Source organism: Gallinula chloropus (genome assembly GCF_964237585.1).
Source record: "Gallinula chloropus genome assembly, chromosome: 4".
Taxonomy (NCBI): Eukaryota; Metazoa; Chordata; class Aves; order Gruiformes; family Rallidae; genus Gallinula; species Gallinula chloropus.
Window position 1 is genome coordinate 5,113,674 of NC_140088.1, and position 15,575 is coordinate 5,129,248.

Sequence of the window (15,575 nt, forward strand, 5' to 3'; positions counted from 1 at the left end):
ACCCTGTAACTCAGTAACAGGGTGTCTGGAGGAGGGTTTTCCACCACTGCACTAGCCCACCGCTTTAGCTGGTCTGGATCATCCGCACCCCTAACAGACAAACCCAAGGCTCAGTGATGTTAAGCCCTCTCATCCCACAAACACGTGCTGCATCTGTAGCCAAGCTCCGACCCAAACTCAGCCCCAGGCAATGCCCGGGCTGCAGAGCCCAGTTTTGACCCCTGCAAGCTGCTCTGTGCCTCCCCACCAGCCCCGGCCTCAGCACCAGCCCAGCTCATCCTCTGCCCTCTCCCCATGGGTGCGGTGAGGCTGAGCAAGAGACCCAGCTGCATGCAGAGCCGCCGAGACTGCTGCAGGCGCTGAGGCTCGGGGAGGCATCGTGAGCACCGGCTATGCCTGAAACGAGAACCCGGTGGCAGCGGGGGAGCCAGCCTGAGCAGGCAGCTGCTCCAGGGGCCTCAGCAACAGAGAAAAAGCAAACCTCAGCTGCAGCGTCCCGGTGGCCCTGCCCAGAGATACAGAGCCAGGGAGACCTCCTGGCTCCAGGGCAGGGTTTTTTCCTTGGATAGAAAGGGTGGGTGGCAGAGCCGCTGCCAGCGAGCTCTCTGCTGGTGGGGCTGGTTACACCTCTGACAGCACTCACCCTGCCTGTCCCCACGTCCCAGTTGGGAGATACCCCCTGGCTACCCCACCAGCTGTATGGTGCAGGGGAGGCTCATGCCCTCAGGCAGGGACAAGTGACTCACCTGGCTCTGTCCCCCCAGGGCAGTTTTCTAAGCCTGGCAGAAGCACAGCACCTCCATGGAGACAGGAGATGCTCCTGATCTCATTCCCACAGCTGGTGCCTGCCTCCCACCAGCTTGCCCCCACCCTCCAGTTACCACCAACCAGTGATCACTAATAAGCAATGAATTCACAAAGGCACAAGGGGAGCCAGGTGAGGTTTGCAGGCTTGGGGAAGCACCAGGTTTTCTCCTTTCTCTGCAACCACCCTGGCAGTGCAGGAGGTTCCCCCGACTCTGGACCCGCTGCCCAGCCATGGGTGGCACGAGTGCTGTCGCACAGACTGGCACCCATGGTAATCAAAGCAGTTTCCGTGTCTCTGGTAAATATCAAGGCTGGGGATTTTTGGGGCTTGTTTTCCAGCAAGATGAGTAGAAGAACCAATGAGGACAAAGATAAATTAATACCTGCTGCCCTTAGCTCAAAATGAAACAAGCGAGGCAGGTCACTGGCAAAGGTTAGTTAATACCATTTACCGCAGTGTCACGGAGTTGCCCTCGGCCCCTGCTGAGAAGGGCAGAGAAGGCAGCTTCTCAAAAACAAAGTGAGAACTGCAAAGTAACGGCCTCCAAGCACCCTTTGCCCATGACTGGCTATGGGCCTGGTGGGGCTCGTTGCCGTTGCCACAGAGACTGACACCTGCAGTGGGTGGGGAGAAGGTGAGAAGAGGGGGAATGGTAGAGAGGCGCGACCAAACTTTGGGGAGTATGAGCTAGTTGCAGGGGAGAGGGGTGAGGAGCTGGCAAGACCAAAGAGTCTTGTGGGGAGAACAGGTTCCTGCTGCCCATGGGCCCTGTCACTTGGAGTCAGGCACAAAGTGTGGAGCCTTCACACCAGCCTGTAGTATCTGGACTTTCAGCCCATCACCCCAGCATCCCAGGCCTCAGGCTTGATGCTTTGGGTAGCAGTAGCACCTACCTTTCTCCCTCCACAGGGGTAGAAGAGGTGAGAGTGGCTCTGCAGAAGGAACTGGAGGGAGTGTGTGAAGGACACCAGGGAGCTAGTATAGGCACCTAAGCGGTGGAAACGTGATGGGGCTCATCTGCCTGGGCCTTGGGGAGAATGTAATATCATGCCCTGGGTAAAGCTCCTGCCTTAATTCGTGAGCGTGGGAAGGACCGCAAGGGTTATGACTTGAGTGTGTCTCTCACAAAACAGGAGATGGGTATGGGCTTGGAGGGGGCTGCTGGAGATTCCAGTTGTTGAGCCACCTCAGGTATCTTGCAAACAGAGGGGCCTGTAGGTGAAATGCAAGGAAGTCCCGGTGATGCTCAGCAGTCTCACACCCCTGACAAGAACCATCTGACACCATGGGACAGCACCACAAACCACAGAATCACTGAAGGGTTTGCGCTGAGCGGGACCTTAAAAGGCTGTTTAGTCCAACCCTGTGCTATCGGCAGTCATCTTCCACTCTGCGAGGCTGCTCAAAGACCTGACTTTGAAGCCCTCCAGAGATGCGTCATCCACAAGCCGTTCCAGTGTTTCACTACCCTCTTTGAGCTTAAAACTGTTGCCCCTCGACCTGTCTCTGTAGGGCCTTGTAAAAATTCCCTCTCCCTCTTCATCGTAAGCTCCCTCTAAGGATCGCAAGGCTGCCAGGAGGTCACCCAGAGCCTTCTCTTCTCCAGGCTGAACAACTCCAGCTCTTCCAAGCTTACTCCAGAGGAGAGCAGCTCCAGATGCCGCGGGCCTCCTCCGGACCTGCTCTAACAAACAGGTTCTGGCGTGGGCCCTGTAACAGGCCCTGTGCTGAGCGGGAGGCCGTGCTCCCGGCCGGCCCTCACAAGCAGCAGCGCCTGCAAAGCTGGCCCCGCGGGACCGGCACCCGGACGCCCTGGCCCAGGCTGGCAATGGCTGAGCCGGAGCAGGGGCGAGGGGAGCATCCACCGGCCCCGGCTGCGCCCTGCCCAGCCCAGCCCAGCCCCGTCCCCTCCCGCCGACAGACGGCGCCGCGTCCCCGCGTCTCCCTCGGCCGCGCAGCGTCTCCTGCCGGCGGGCCGGGCTCCCGCCTCCGCCCGCAGCGGGTTGCAGGCCCCGCGTCCCCCCCCCCCGCCGCCTCTTCTCCTGCCCCGTGGGAGCGGCCCTGCCCGGGCACAGAGGGAAGAGAGGGGGTGGGGGGGGAGAACAGCGGCCGTGTGGGTGGCTGAAGGGGACGCACGACAGGCGGAGATGGCGAGGCCACGCTGGCTCCGGGAGGCCGGCCGTGGGCTGGGCTGCTCTGTGCGCTCCCCTGTCCCTGCCCGGGAGCGCGGCAGCCCAGCCCAGGGCCTCGTGGAAGTCTGTGTCCGACACCCCGTGCGGGTGGACGTGGGCAGCGGCCGTGCTGGGGCCGGACCGGCCCGGGGGAGAGCAGCGGTCTGCGTGCCAGAGCCGGCTGGGGCTGCAAACCCCACGGGCTCCGGCGCCAGCCGCTGGGGAGGCGGCTGCAGCCAGCGACCAGAGGGGCCACGGGGTGGGTGGGGGGTGTTGGTGGTGCGCACACCCATCGGGGCTAGGGGGGCATCCGACAGCCGGTGGCCAGCAGGGACAGGGAGGGGCTTGTCCCTCTCTGCTCTGCCCTCGTCAGGCCCCAGCTGGAGTCCTGTGTCCAGAGCTGGGGGCACCCGATACAAGAAGGATGTGGAACTGTTGGAGAGGGTTCAGAGGAGCCACAAAGATGATTAGAGGGCTGGAGCAGCTCCCCTACAAAGAGAGGCTGGAGGAGCTGGGGTGGTTCAGCCTGGAGAAGAGAAGGCTGCGGGGGGACCTCATTGCAGCCTTCCAGTACCTGAAGGGAACACACAAACAGGAGAGGAATCAACCTTTTAAAAGGGTAGACAATGGCAAGACAAGGGGGAATGGACTAAAACTAAAGGAGGGAAGGTTTAGATTAGATATTAGGGGGAAGTTTTTTACAGAAAGAGTGGTGAGGGGCTGGAACAGGCTGCCCAGAAAGGGGGTGGATTCCCCCTGTCCCTGGGGGTGTTCAAGGCCAGGTTGGATGGGGCCCTGGGCAGCCTTGTGTAGCTCCAGGCCTGGAGGTTGGTGTCCCTGCCTGTGGCAGGGGGGTTGGAGCTCTGTGATCCTTGGGGTCCCTTCCAACCCAGACCATTCTATGATTCTGTGATTCTATAACCCTGAGGTGGCCCCAAGCCCTGTCCCAGAAGAGCATGATCCCACCAGCTCTGCTCCCCTGGTAGCCCGTGCTGCCTCCAGCACAGGGGGTGTGGGTGTGGGGTGGCCAGGAGGTGGGGTGGCCTGGCCTTTCAGAAGTGACCCTCGTGTTGTCCAGGTATATCCCTACTACCAGCCCTTGCATGAAGAGCATCGTGGAAGTTGTCTGGGAGGACATTGCCACAGACAGCAGAGCATTGCTCTTTGGGTTTGGGAGCACTGCTTTGGTGTGGAACGATATGGGGTGAGTGCTTGGATCCCCCAAAGTGCAGTCACAGAGGGAGAGGAGCTGCATTAGAGCTGCATGCACACCCCCAGTGCTCCCTCCCTTTTCCTAGAGAGGGATAGGTCCCAAAAACCCTGAACAGCTGATGCAAGACTGCAGAGCCCCATGTAACAAGCCTCTGGTCTCACCTCCTTGTGGGATGGTCCAATTTCTTGGCCACCTTTCAATCCTTTAGCTGCTGGCAGCCTTTACAGCCTCTCTGAGAGGCAGTGGCTTCCCCAGCCTGCCCTGGCACTGCAGAGCTGCCAGCAGCATCCAGAGAGCCCCAGTGCCAGTTCCAACAGGTATCTATCAGGCTGTGAGTCAACCTCCAGGTCACAGCCAGGAAGGCTCCATGCTGGCCCAGCACTGGAAGCTGGAGGTGGTCTGGCCACAGCCATAATGCCATGGCCCAGGCAGGGTCTCAGGACTGTCCCTGGCATGTGCCCAGTACTCCTGCCCATGCCCAGGAGATGCCACTAGCATGTGTCAGCCTGAAAGCTGTCCAGAGGGGCACCTGTCCTCTGGCAGTATTTGTACCTCTGCTGAGGGGGGTTTTGGAGAGTACTGTGCTACCAGAGTCAGGAACAACAAACACTCCATCTCTTACAGCGACCACAGGGGATCTGAGCCCAGGGCTGTGCAGAGACAGAGCCTTTTCCATTCAACACTCACAGGCTGTGGCTTGCAGCACAGAGTTCCCAACCCTCCACTTTAACTCCATTGGGTCACAGCCTAACCACGGCCCCTGGGAAGAAATGCCGTAAACTGAGTGGCAACCCCCATGGTACGGACTGGAATGCAGCAAAAGGCTGTGCAGAGGGTACATGGGAGGCTGGGTAAAAGCCTCTCTGGGCACTGCCAGGGCTCAGGTAGCTCCTGCCTGAGCCTTGGCTGAGGTAGCTGAGGACCGAACTGATGTAGACCCATCGCTCTTGTGCCACTGCCTTTGCTCACTGCTTCTAGTGAGCTTAGTTTCAAAGCACATCTTACATTTCGCTTCCAAGCCAGCTGTTGTCATAGCAGGAAGTTGTACTGCAGCATGGCCATGTGCCAGAGAAGGACCATCATCTGCACCCATGGCACTGCCAGCACTGCTGGAAGGTGTGTGGCAGGCGGCTGAGAGTCCCTCCCCATGGGGATGAGCACAGAGGCTCTCCAAGTGGGCAAAAAGCATGAGATGCCTGTGGCTGGACCATCTGATGCCCCACAAGGAGCTCTTGCTGACCACCAAAGAGGAAACTGGTACTTGCAAGAGGCTGGAAATTCATTACTGTGTACACACTGCAGAGAGAAATAAAGTCCTGAAGGGAGAAGCAGGCCCAGGAAATGCTCTGTGTCTCTTCAGCAGAGCTCAGTGAAAGGCATCACATGCCTCAGAAGTAGGAAGATTGACTCCTGACAGCAGCTGAGAAAAGGGTCAGGCACAAGCCCCCACTGCAGGGTCTGGGCAGAGGGAAGCAGGGAGACAGCTGCCCAGCTTCAAGAGCTGCATGGCAGGCAACAGGAGCCAGGCCAGACACCACTTTTCTCCACCAGCTTTGTTTCAGGTCCTGTCCTTGCATATCCCTCTAGAACATCTTAGCCAACACGCCCTCCCAGGGCAGAAACTTTGCCTGTGACAGATTCAACATGCTTCACACTAAGTAAGGCAGCACGTTGGGAGATCCCAAAGACAGAAGTTGTAGAAAGGGAGTGGGGAAAAGTGCGAGACAGGGAAAGGACTAATGTCAGATATACCTGGAGGTTAAGGGTTGGATAAGGGAGCTACAGGAAGAGAAGTATAGAATAGAGATGCAGCCATGCTCAGGAAAGATCTCCCATGCTGTTGTCAGATTTAGATCAAGCTTGTTTTCTCCTCAAGACCACTTTGGTGCTCCTGACTCTACCAGAAGCTGAATCCTTCTTTCACTTGCAGTTTGCAGCAAAGGAACCTCATCCACACTGGTTAAGAGGAGGGGAAGAATACTGGCTGCACCTCTACTACAACCCTTAGTGGTGCCGCAGGGAAGATGGGGTCTGCCCAGTCCAGACCAAGGTACCTTCCCACTGCCTTTGTACCTGAGCCAGGAACACAGCAATAGTGCCAAGGTCTAGTGATTGACAGAGGGATGCTAATTCTTTCAGTCCTGGCCTCTGAAGTATACCTGGGTGATTATCTTCTCCACCGCCCTATGCTCAGCACTGGCCGAAGCCCAGAGCGACCTTTAGGAGCTTTCCCAGCACATCAGTTAAGGGCAAAGCTAGGAAGAGACACAAAGGAACTATTCTCAATCCTTTCATGAAGGGATCGCCACCATAAGGACATTGTGACAGCTCTTGTCTCATCTTTGTCTCTTTAAAATAAGTTCATGCTGCTGTACTCAGGTCTGAAACAAAAAGGATCAGGATGGCCACTCTCTGCCTGTCCCAGCAGCAAGCCCTGCTCTCAGTGCAGCATGAGGCTACTTGTTGCAGGACAATGGTCAGAGCTACCGTCAAGGTTCCCGGCTTCCCCAGAGTGAATTCCCCTGGCCCACAGCTGCTAACACAGAGAACCACCAAAACCAGCTCTGGGATCAGAGAGGCTCCTAGTGAGCTGCTTTGGCAGGGGGGTTGGACCCGATGATCTCTCGAGGTCCCTTCCAACCCCTACAATTCTATGATTCCATGATCAGCCCCCCCCCATCCCTCTCAGCCAGCAACTGGTCAGACCTGGCACCTGCTGCCACAGTGACAAGCTCTGGCCAGAGCCCAGAGCAGCCTGACCCAGACAGAACACAGGAGGACGGCATACATAAAGGTAACATTTACTGAGAGATACAGAACTGAGTATTATGAAGGACATACATGGATGGAAAGGGTAGCACCACCACTGCAGAAGGCGGCTTGGATCCCCCCCTCCCTTCCCAGCATGGTGGGGAAGGGGCCAGACGCTACCAGACAAGTAACACAATGGCGAGATAACTGCGGCGTATGCGGTTGTAACAAACAGACCATTGTAACATACATTTCTATGGGATCACATCTAGTGACTATATAAATCCATATAGAGATCGCTGTATAAAAAAAAAAAAACAACAACCTTTTGTAAAAAATACTTTAGAAACAAGTGTAAAAATGTGCATTCAAAAGCACGGCCGACACGGACAGCTGGGCTGTAAACATTATACTGAGTGTGCTTGTGGGGGGCGCCCGCGCCACCGAGCCCCGACAGGCCTGCCCACCAGAAGGGGCTGCGTCAAGTGTTTTGTGGTTGGTGGGTTCGTCTTTCCCTCCGGAGCGTGTGGCAGCCTTTGGGCAGGGTGCCAGGGTTACCCCTCTGCCTGCCGCCCCCCTGCTCCCCGCAGGGAACACGGTCCTGGCAGGATGTGCTGGGGCAATGTGGGTCCAACGGGACCGGGAGCAGGCTGAAGGGTCATGCTGAGGTATCACAGGGAGGTTGCCCTCGCCGGTGCAGATAGCCCTGCTCCTCAATTCAGCCTCAGAGTACATGGTTGACAAGGTCCTATCTTCTCTGTCTCCGTATTTGTTTGGTCCATAGTTCCCAAGGAAGCCCACTGGGTCCTGGCTGCACCAGGCCTGCGTGCACAGTTCTTCATACAGTACATACATTAGAGACCCTGGAAGACCCTGCACCCCTGTCTCCTCCTCCTGGCCAGTGCCACCTTCACTTCTTCTCCAGCTGCTCCAGCAGCGGGTTGGCTTCACTCTCGGGCGTCTTGATGCTGTCTGTCCGCACGATGCAGGTGGGACGGTGCCGGTTCAGCATCAGGATCAGCTGCTGCCTCTCCTGTTTGAGCTCTTCTATCTGGGCCTTCAGCTCAGCATTCATGAGCTCCAGACGCTCGGATTCCTAGCAGGGCAGAAACACAACTGCATGTGACAACTTCAACAGGACACGGTGTAAGGAGAAGCGATTTGGCCAACAAGCCATCTCTGCTCAGTGCTGCCCCTCAGCCCCTGCTGCACAGGAGTGGCTTGGGGACCTGCCAAGGCCCCAAGTCCCTCCAGGCAGTTCATCCCCAGCCCCATTGCCTTGTGTTACCCAGTACCAGAGCAAGAAAACACACGGCCACCTCCCAGAACAGGTCTTCGTTGCACCACAGTGAAACCCTCCCTGCCCCCTGGCCTGCAAAGGGACAGTTCAGGAGGGAGCGCTGCCCACACAGCTGGGGCACCTTGCTAGGGAAGTGCCCCCATCGAGGTCCCTGCCTCAGGGCAGGTCAGGGCACCCACCCGCTGCAGGAACTCCGTCCTCTCCTTCTTCTTGTTCCGACACCGCGCTGCCGCTACTTTGTTTTTCTCCCGACGCCTTTTCCTCCTTTCCTCTTCCTCGTCCAGCTGCAACAAGATGGAGAAGCCCAGGTGAGGAGACGTGGGAGGAGATAGAGGGTGGGCACCTGGCAGCCCCACTGGTGTCAGGGCAAGGACAGGGCTGGCAGCTATCCACACCAGCAGCCACCAACAACAGGGTCTAATGCTCACCAGGAGTGCTGCTGCCACAATCTCTAACTGCAGGGACACGGGGAGCGAGAGCAGTGAGGTACCCACAGCCCTTTGCAAGGCAGCTCTCTCCCCTGAGAGAGGGCAGAGACATGGGAATAGAGCCCCATCCCACAGACACGGGCACAGACATCTACAGACATAGACCTGTGAGCACAGACATTCAAAGCACCACACACACAGAGCCGAGCAGCAGAGAAACCTGAAAGATGCCCCAGCTGGGCCGGCCTGTTGGCCTGTTCCCCACTTCCAGTACACAGAGCCGTCTCCAGCACCAGCTGTGTCATGGGATCTGTCCCCTCCTTACCACGGTGGCCCTACGTCCCCAGTGAAGCAGCAGGAAGCAGCAATGCCTGCGCTGTCTGCCATGACTCAGTAGCTCTGTGCTGCCTGACTCAGGCCGCACAGGCCAGGCCAATAAGCCCCATGGGTTGCAAACCCTTAATCCAAGTACTTACAGATAGTTACTACAAAGCCTGTGCAAGTGGCCTATGGCACGCTTAACAGCAAGAACCAAAACCAGCTCCTTCCAGAAAAACCTGAGTGCTGGAAAGCCCTGCAAAGCCAGCATCCAGGTGACACTCTGCAGCACAGCTAGAGAAGAGAAGGTGCCCAGTGCTTCACCTGCATGTGGCCTGGGACGCCGACGTTTGAGATGTCAGACTGAACTGCCTTGATCCTATCAGCTGCTACCTGGCAGCACTCATCTTTTCAAATGCATTGGCAGCAACTCTTGCTTTATGAGCACTGCCACTGCCCATCTGCACCTCTCCCAAGGGCAGCCCCAGTCTGAGGAGGCCCTTCCCTTCATGACGCCCCAGGGCAGTGTGGTTGAGGGACACGTCGCCCAGACCAGCCTCTCACAGCACAAGCCATCTGAACAGCATCGTTGATCTAGTTCCCAGGCTTCAAAAGCAAAGTCAGAGAATGCCAAGGCCACAAAGTGATGGGGATGGGGCAAGTGTGGGGTAATTTGGTGGCCTGCCCCCATGTAGGTACACTGGTAGTGCCTGAAGGAAACTAAAACTGGAAGTACCATCTTCCACAGCAAACTGTCCACACTGTTACCATTCACTGAGTCCAGAGCCAACTAATCAAACCACCTCAATGTGATGCACAAGGTGCAAAACCACCCCAAGGTGAAGCATTGATTCGGCAGAGATAAGGTGAAGGGCACCTTAAGTAAGCTGCATGGCCAATATACTTTGGAAGACAAAGTCCAAGTTTTATAGCACTAATAGCTTTTGCATCTTCTCTACCTTACATTATACCAAAGTTCCTATTTTAGATGGGGGCTAAAGTATTATGCAGTCAGCACAAGCTATGCACTGACCTCTGTTCTTTTGCCAAGGCGGTGCCATGGGGCCTGATGCATCATCACACTTGGGAGACACAGGATGGGAACCACACTGATGCCCCCAAGTCTGGTTAGAAATTGCCAGGTCTCACTACACCCACATAACTCTGATAAGGCAGGCAATAGCAGCAGTAACCAGGAAGGCTCTAACTCCATGCTCTGCTGCCTCTTCCTCCTGGCAGGACCAGGATACCCCTCAGCAAGGCCCAAGCAGCTCTTACAGAATTTCCATGCAGAGTTTAAGAGAAAGTAGCCACCACTGCCCTGCAACCTTTTAGTTCAAGGATTATTGGGAGGATGCAGAGAGGACATGCTCACAGCTTCACAGCTCAAGAAACACACCCCAAACTTTCCTGCAAGGTACATCTCAGGTTTTAACAGGAACTGGAAGAGCAGTGACCACACATGGCTCATGGTCTCCCTGAGAACTGACACATTTTCATGATCTGTTGCTCCACTCAGCGAGGATCAAAGATTAAGTGACCTGTGCCTGTTCCTTTCAGCTTCCCCTCTATGCCAGAAGGCTGTGGCCTTTAGATGGGATAGATGCTCAAGGAGGGTAGCTCAGCACAGAAAGAAGCAGCTTAAGCCCTTGGCTCTGCTTTTTGACCACAGCTCCTTTCACTTGAAGAAAGCAGGTTTCCCTCTCTTCACTTCTGCTTGCTTTCAGTTCAAAAAGGCACCACGACCCTGGTCTGGGGGATAGGACCCTATTCAGGGGCACAAGGGAGAGTGATATCACCCCATAACATGTTCTAGTAGCCCATCTCCAGGGGGTCCCTGTGGGTAGGTCTGGGGTTGCCTCCTGAATTGCTTCAGTCAGCCTCAGGGTCAGTGGTGGACGTCAGCCTGAGAGGCAGGGCTCTGTGCCAGAGGAAGAACCCCTGGCAGGTTTCGATGGCAGAGGAGCCTGCCAGCACCTACCTCCAGCTGTCCCAAGAGGAGGGCAGCCCGCCCAGTGGGGCTGTCCCCCACCCTCTGGGGAAGCCCAGCACCCACTTGGTGGGGTTTTGCATGCACTCTCAGTGACAGACACCCCAACTCCAGGAGATGCTGATCCCCACAGCACAGCAGGGCAAGCTGCCTGGGCCCCAGCCTGCCCTCCCAGGCAGCACGCAGAGCACGGCGAGCTGGTACCCAGCGTCCCCAGGCTCCAGCTCCCTGCGAGAGGAAAGCAGCTGCAAGGCTGCATTGCAAAATCATGCGTGGGCAGCGTCTTGGCTACTCATGGGATAAGCAGCTACTGCTTGAGCTCCCCCAGGTCTTCACTGCAAAGCCTGTGCCAGGGGCAGCTCCATCCGCTGTCCTCGGCTTCACAGGCCACGCAGGGGAGGAACCGGCTACGGGAAGGCAGCTGTGCGGGGGCTGCCAGCAGATTTCTCCTTCTCTTTCCTCCATGTGGTGCCTCAGCAACCAGCTCAGAGGACACTGGGCACTTCCAGTGCCTGCTGTGGGGCAAAGCTGCCCTGCCCATTGCACCGGGGCCGGTGAAACCACATCCCTGTGCCCACCAAGCAAAAGCAGCTATTGCAGGGCCAGCTCAGAGGCACCAGGAAAGGAGCTGTGCTGGGAAGGCAGCACAGCTGTACAGCTAGAGGCTCTCTCTTCCTTCCCCAACCTTTCAAGTGAGGTGGACACTGCACCTCGTTTGCTGCATGATGTTGTGGCCAAGAGCTTGGGACAGCATTTGGCTTCAACTGCCAACCCACAACTGCTTTTCCCATAGAGGGACCAAAGACATTAGCATCCCCCAGGCCCTTCTGATGACCTCCTAAAGCATCCCAGCCTCAGCTCCTGCCACTACAGAGCTCCCCAGTCCTTCCCCAGCTGAGCTCCATGGGATGTTACACAAGCTGATTGGATGTCCCCTCAGGCACAAAGCTCCTATGCAAGGTGATCAGATGGACTCCATCACAAGGGGCTGGAGGGATAGAACTGGTGCACTCCCCACAGCTGGGCCTGGGTGCTGCTGAGCTTTTGCTGTGATAGTTGGGCCAAACCAAGTGTCAGCACCATTTGGAGATTGGGCTGCTCCCTGGAACCGATGCTTTACGCCTTCAGCTCACAGCTCATCACAGGCAGCTTTTCACACCATCTAGGACCTCCCTGCAAACCACTCCAGAGAATGCATGTCACCTCATCCTCATGGCATTGTCTGAGGTACCCTCACACAGGAGCAAATGCACTGTTCAGAAGAGCTGTTCATTGGACCTTCTGACAGCAGCCACTACCCTCACCAACAGGGACCCTTCAAACCGATGGGTTCCCAGCCAAGTCTGCAGGCAGTGGGAGGTGCCAACACTCACTACCAGCATGGTTCAAGGAGTCAGAGACTGGACAATCAACACAGGAGACAAGCACACAAAGAAAACACTATGTAAGTGTCTCCTAGGTCCCTGCAGCCTGGTTCTGAAGTGCTAGTCTGTAGTACCAAGCAGAAGCTGTCCACTTGCCCTGTCCTAAGAGCTTTGAGGTGAACCCAAAAGCATCCCCCCTGCAGCCCAACAGCATCTGTGGCACAAGCTGAGATGCTGCTACTGCTCAGCACTGCTCACCCACATGCCTCAACTTCACAGGAAAGGCAACAAGGGTTCATTGGCATCAGAGACTGGATGAAAGCATCACACAAGCTCTCTGATGGACCACACAGCTTCTCCTATTGGGGCACGTCCCGACCTAGGGACACATTGGCTGTACCAGATCCTGCTCCACAGGCAGGGTTTAAGTTCAGCCAGCTGCCAACACGACTGGTCAGCTCTGGGACACCGAGGCCACCACTCCCAGCCTGTGCCACAGGGAGAGAAAAGGGAGATGCAGCCACTGGAGCAGCTGCCAACACACCTGCACATCACAAAGGCATGTGCACTGGGCTTGTTCAGCCTGGAGAAGAGAAGGCTGCAGGGGGACCTCATTGCAGCCTTCCAGTCCCTGAAGGGAGCTTATAAGCAGGAGGGGATTCGACTTTTTAAAAGAGCAGATAATGGCAGGACAAGGGGGAATGGACTAAAGCTAAAGGAGGGAAGGTTTAGATTAGATATTAGGGGGAAGTTTTTTACAGGAAGAGTGGTGAGGGGCTGGAGCAGGCTGCCCAGAGAGGTGGTGGATTCCCCATCCCTGGGGATGTTCAAGGCCAGGTTGGATGGGGCCCTGGGCAGCCTTGTGTAGCTCCAGGCCTGGAGGTTGGTGTCCCTGCCTGTGGCAGGGGGGTTGGAGCTCTGTGATCCTTGGGGTCCCTTCCAACCCAGACCATTCTATGATTCTATGATTCTTATAAAACACGCTGCTGGCCCCCCCTGGCAGGAAACCCAGGTACAAAGCAGGAGAGAAACCCAGGCAGGTGCAGGCAATGGCCCTGCGGAGCCACCTGCAGCCAGCAGGCCCCCCAACCCCAAGACTCACCTCACTTTTCACGGGCTGGGGTCTCTTCCCAAGCTTCACCTCCAGGAAGTGGAGCGGTGCGATCATGGCCCCGATGTTGCGGATGTCAGCGTACTTCAGCTCCTCGGCAGTCAAGGCCGTGCCGGAGAGTCCCGTCAAGGGGCCGAGCCCAGGCAGCGCACCAGCCGTCAGGGACGGGTCGGGGATCTGTCCTGGCATCATAGCAGGGGAAACGGCTTCGGAGGCTGGAGGAAGAGAGAGACGCTGCTCGTTACACTCAGAGCATCCTGACGTTCACCCTACAGCCCCACCACCCAAGGGGGTGTGAAGCGGGAAAAGCAGCTGCTCCTCCCAAGGGAGGGGGACTAAGCAGAACCTGGGTGACAGACACCACGAATCAGGACTGCTGCTAGGAAGGATAAGCTGCTGGGGTGTAGATCAGGGAGGGAAAAGACCTGAGAGGCAAAGCACCAGCACGGGAGCTGGCTGTAAAAACACTGAAGTGGTCTCCTGGAAGATCAAAGTTCTCTCTTAACTGCATTTTCATTAACATGTAGTTAAGACAAGAAGAAAATGGCTCAAAGAGGACTATCATATGCCTTAGGCTGCATTTCTTCTCCACAGGCTCAGGCTGCTGGTCAGGGCTGGGACATGGCACACAGCAACCAGGGATAAATCCACAAGAGAAAAACCTGCCACTGAACAAACATCTCCCAGCAGAGACCCAAGAAAGCAAAGGCTGGAGAGAATGGGAAACAGAGCATGGTACAAAAGGTTTCTTCCATCAGAGAAGAAAAGAAATGCAGCACAAGTGAGAATAGGATCAGAACAAGCTTTGGCACGTCACTTACAGGCAGAAGAAAGGGAGTTACCAGGAAATGTGAAGAAAAAGTGGCTAAGAGATAAAGAAATAAAATTATACCTAAAATGGTAAGGCCATGGAGCTGGAGCCAAAAAGCAAAGCGAGCAGGTGGTTGTTGGCTACAGTGCAAGTACATCCCTGCTTGTGTAACTGGCTTGGGACACTCACAAGTGACCTAGTTACAACATGCAGAGTCAACTTCTGTCCACAGAGCAACCATTTCCCCCCCACACCCCCAAATCAACCACATGTCCCAGTGCTCGTGCACTACTCTCCTTGCTCTGCCCAGCCAGACCAGTCCCAGCACACTCCAGAAGCCTCTGGGCATCCACCCATGCTGCCCCCGTCCCAGGAGGCACCCACACAGCAGGGAGAGGGACCAGCCATGTCAAGAGAGGGAAACAGGCTAATGAAGTGGACCCAAAAACCTCACTGAGCAGCTCCCCACACCCACAAGGTGGGATTCAACAAGCAGTCAGGCAAACCCATGGAAGAAGGGTCCACAAAGGACCCTCAGTCTGCACAAACTCCTGGAAGCTCTGACAGCACCAACTGCCAGAGTGAGGAGGAGGTGTATTAAGCAAGGGATAACACAGTCTTGCCCAGCTCTTTCCAAAGCATCCACTCTCAGCTGCTGAGAGACTGGGTCACAGGCGATGCAGACTTCTGGTCCATGCTGTGCAGCTGTGCTAAGAGGAGACACACACACACACACACACACACACACACACACACACACACACACACACACACACACAGAGTCAAGCCAGCTGCCACAGTTGTTTCACACTCCACATCCTGGGGCGACAAATCTGTTGGTACCAGGCTGAACATTGGGGTAAAGCTACACATGAGATAGGACTGTTGGATTACAAAGTCACAGAACAATTGAGGTGGAGGCACTTTGGAGAGTGCCTGGTCCAAACCCCCACCTGGCTCAAGCAGGGTCAGTGGAAACATGTTGAACAGGGTCAATCATGGCAAGCAGAGAAGTTAAGGATTTCTTGTTGCTGGCACAGCTCTTTACCCAGGAGATTAACTAGAGTATTTGTTAACATGAAGGAACAGGAGATCAGCAGTGGAAGAGAAGGAAAGCCAATCATACAGGGTAGTCAGTGGTTGAGAGGCTAATGCAAGCTCCACAGCTCCCCTCACAGGTACTGTGCAAGGTGTATGGGTGTGACAGACAAGGGGATTGGCATCAGAAAGCACCTACAAACTGCAGTATGCTGTGAACTGTCACACACTTTAATCTGCCACCAAAAAGGTCCAGGTGTCAGCACGAGATG

The 15,575-nt window shown here is 56.1% G+C and overlaps 1 protein-coding gene across 1 annotated transcript; it reads right to left on the bottom strand.

Moving 5' to 3' along the window:
- Positions 1-6,977: 6,977 nt before the first annotated feature.
- JDP2 (Jun dimerization protein 2) lies at positions 6,978-13,658 on the bottom strand. The gene is made up of 3 exons (XM_084263656.1): positions 13,446-13,658; positions 8,423-8,527; positions 6,978-8,039 (listed from the first exon to the last, which is right to left on the bottom strand). The coding sequence occupies exons 1-3, from the start codon at positions 13,644-13,646 to the stop codon at positions 7,854-7,856; spliced, it is 492 nt and encodes a 163-aa protein (XP_084119782.1). The 5' UTR covers positions 13,647-13,658; the 3' UTR covers positions 6,978-7,853.
- Positions 13,659-15,575: the final 1,917 nt, after the last annotated feature.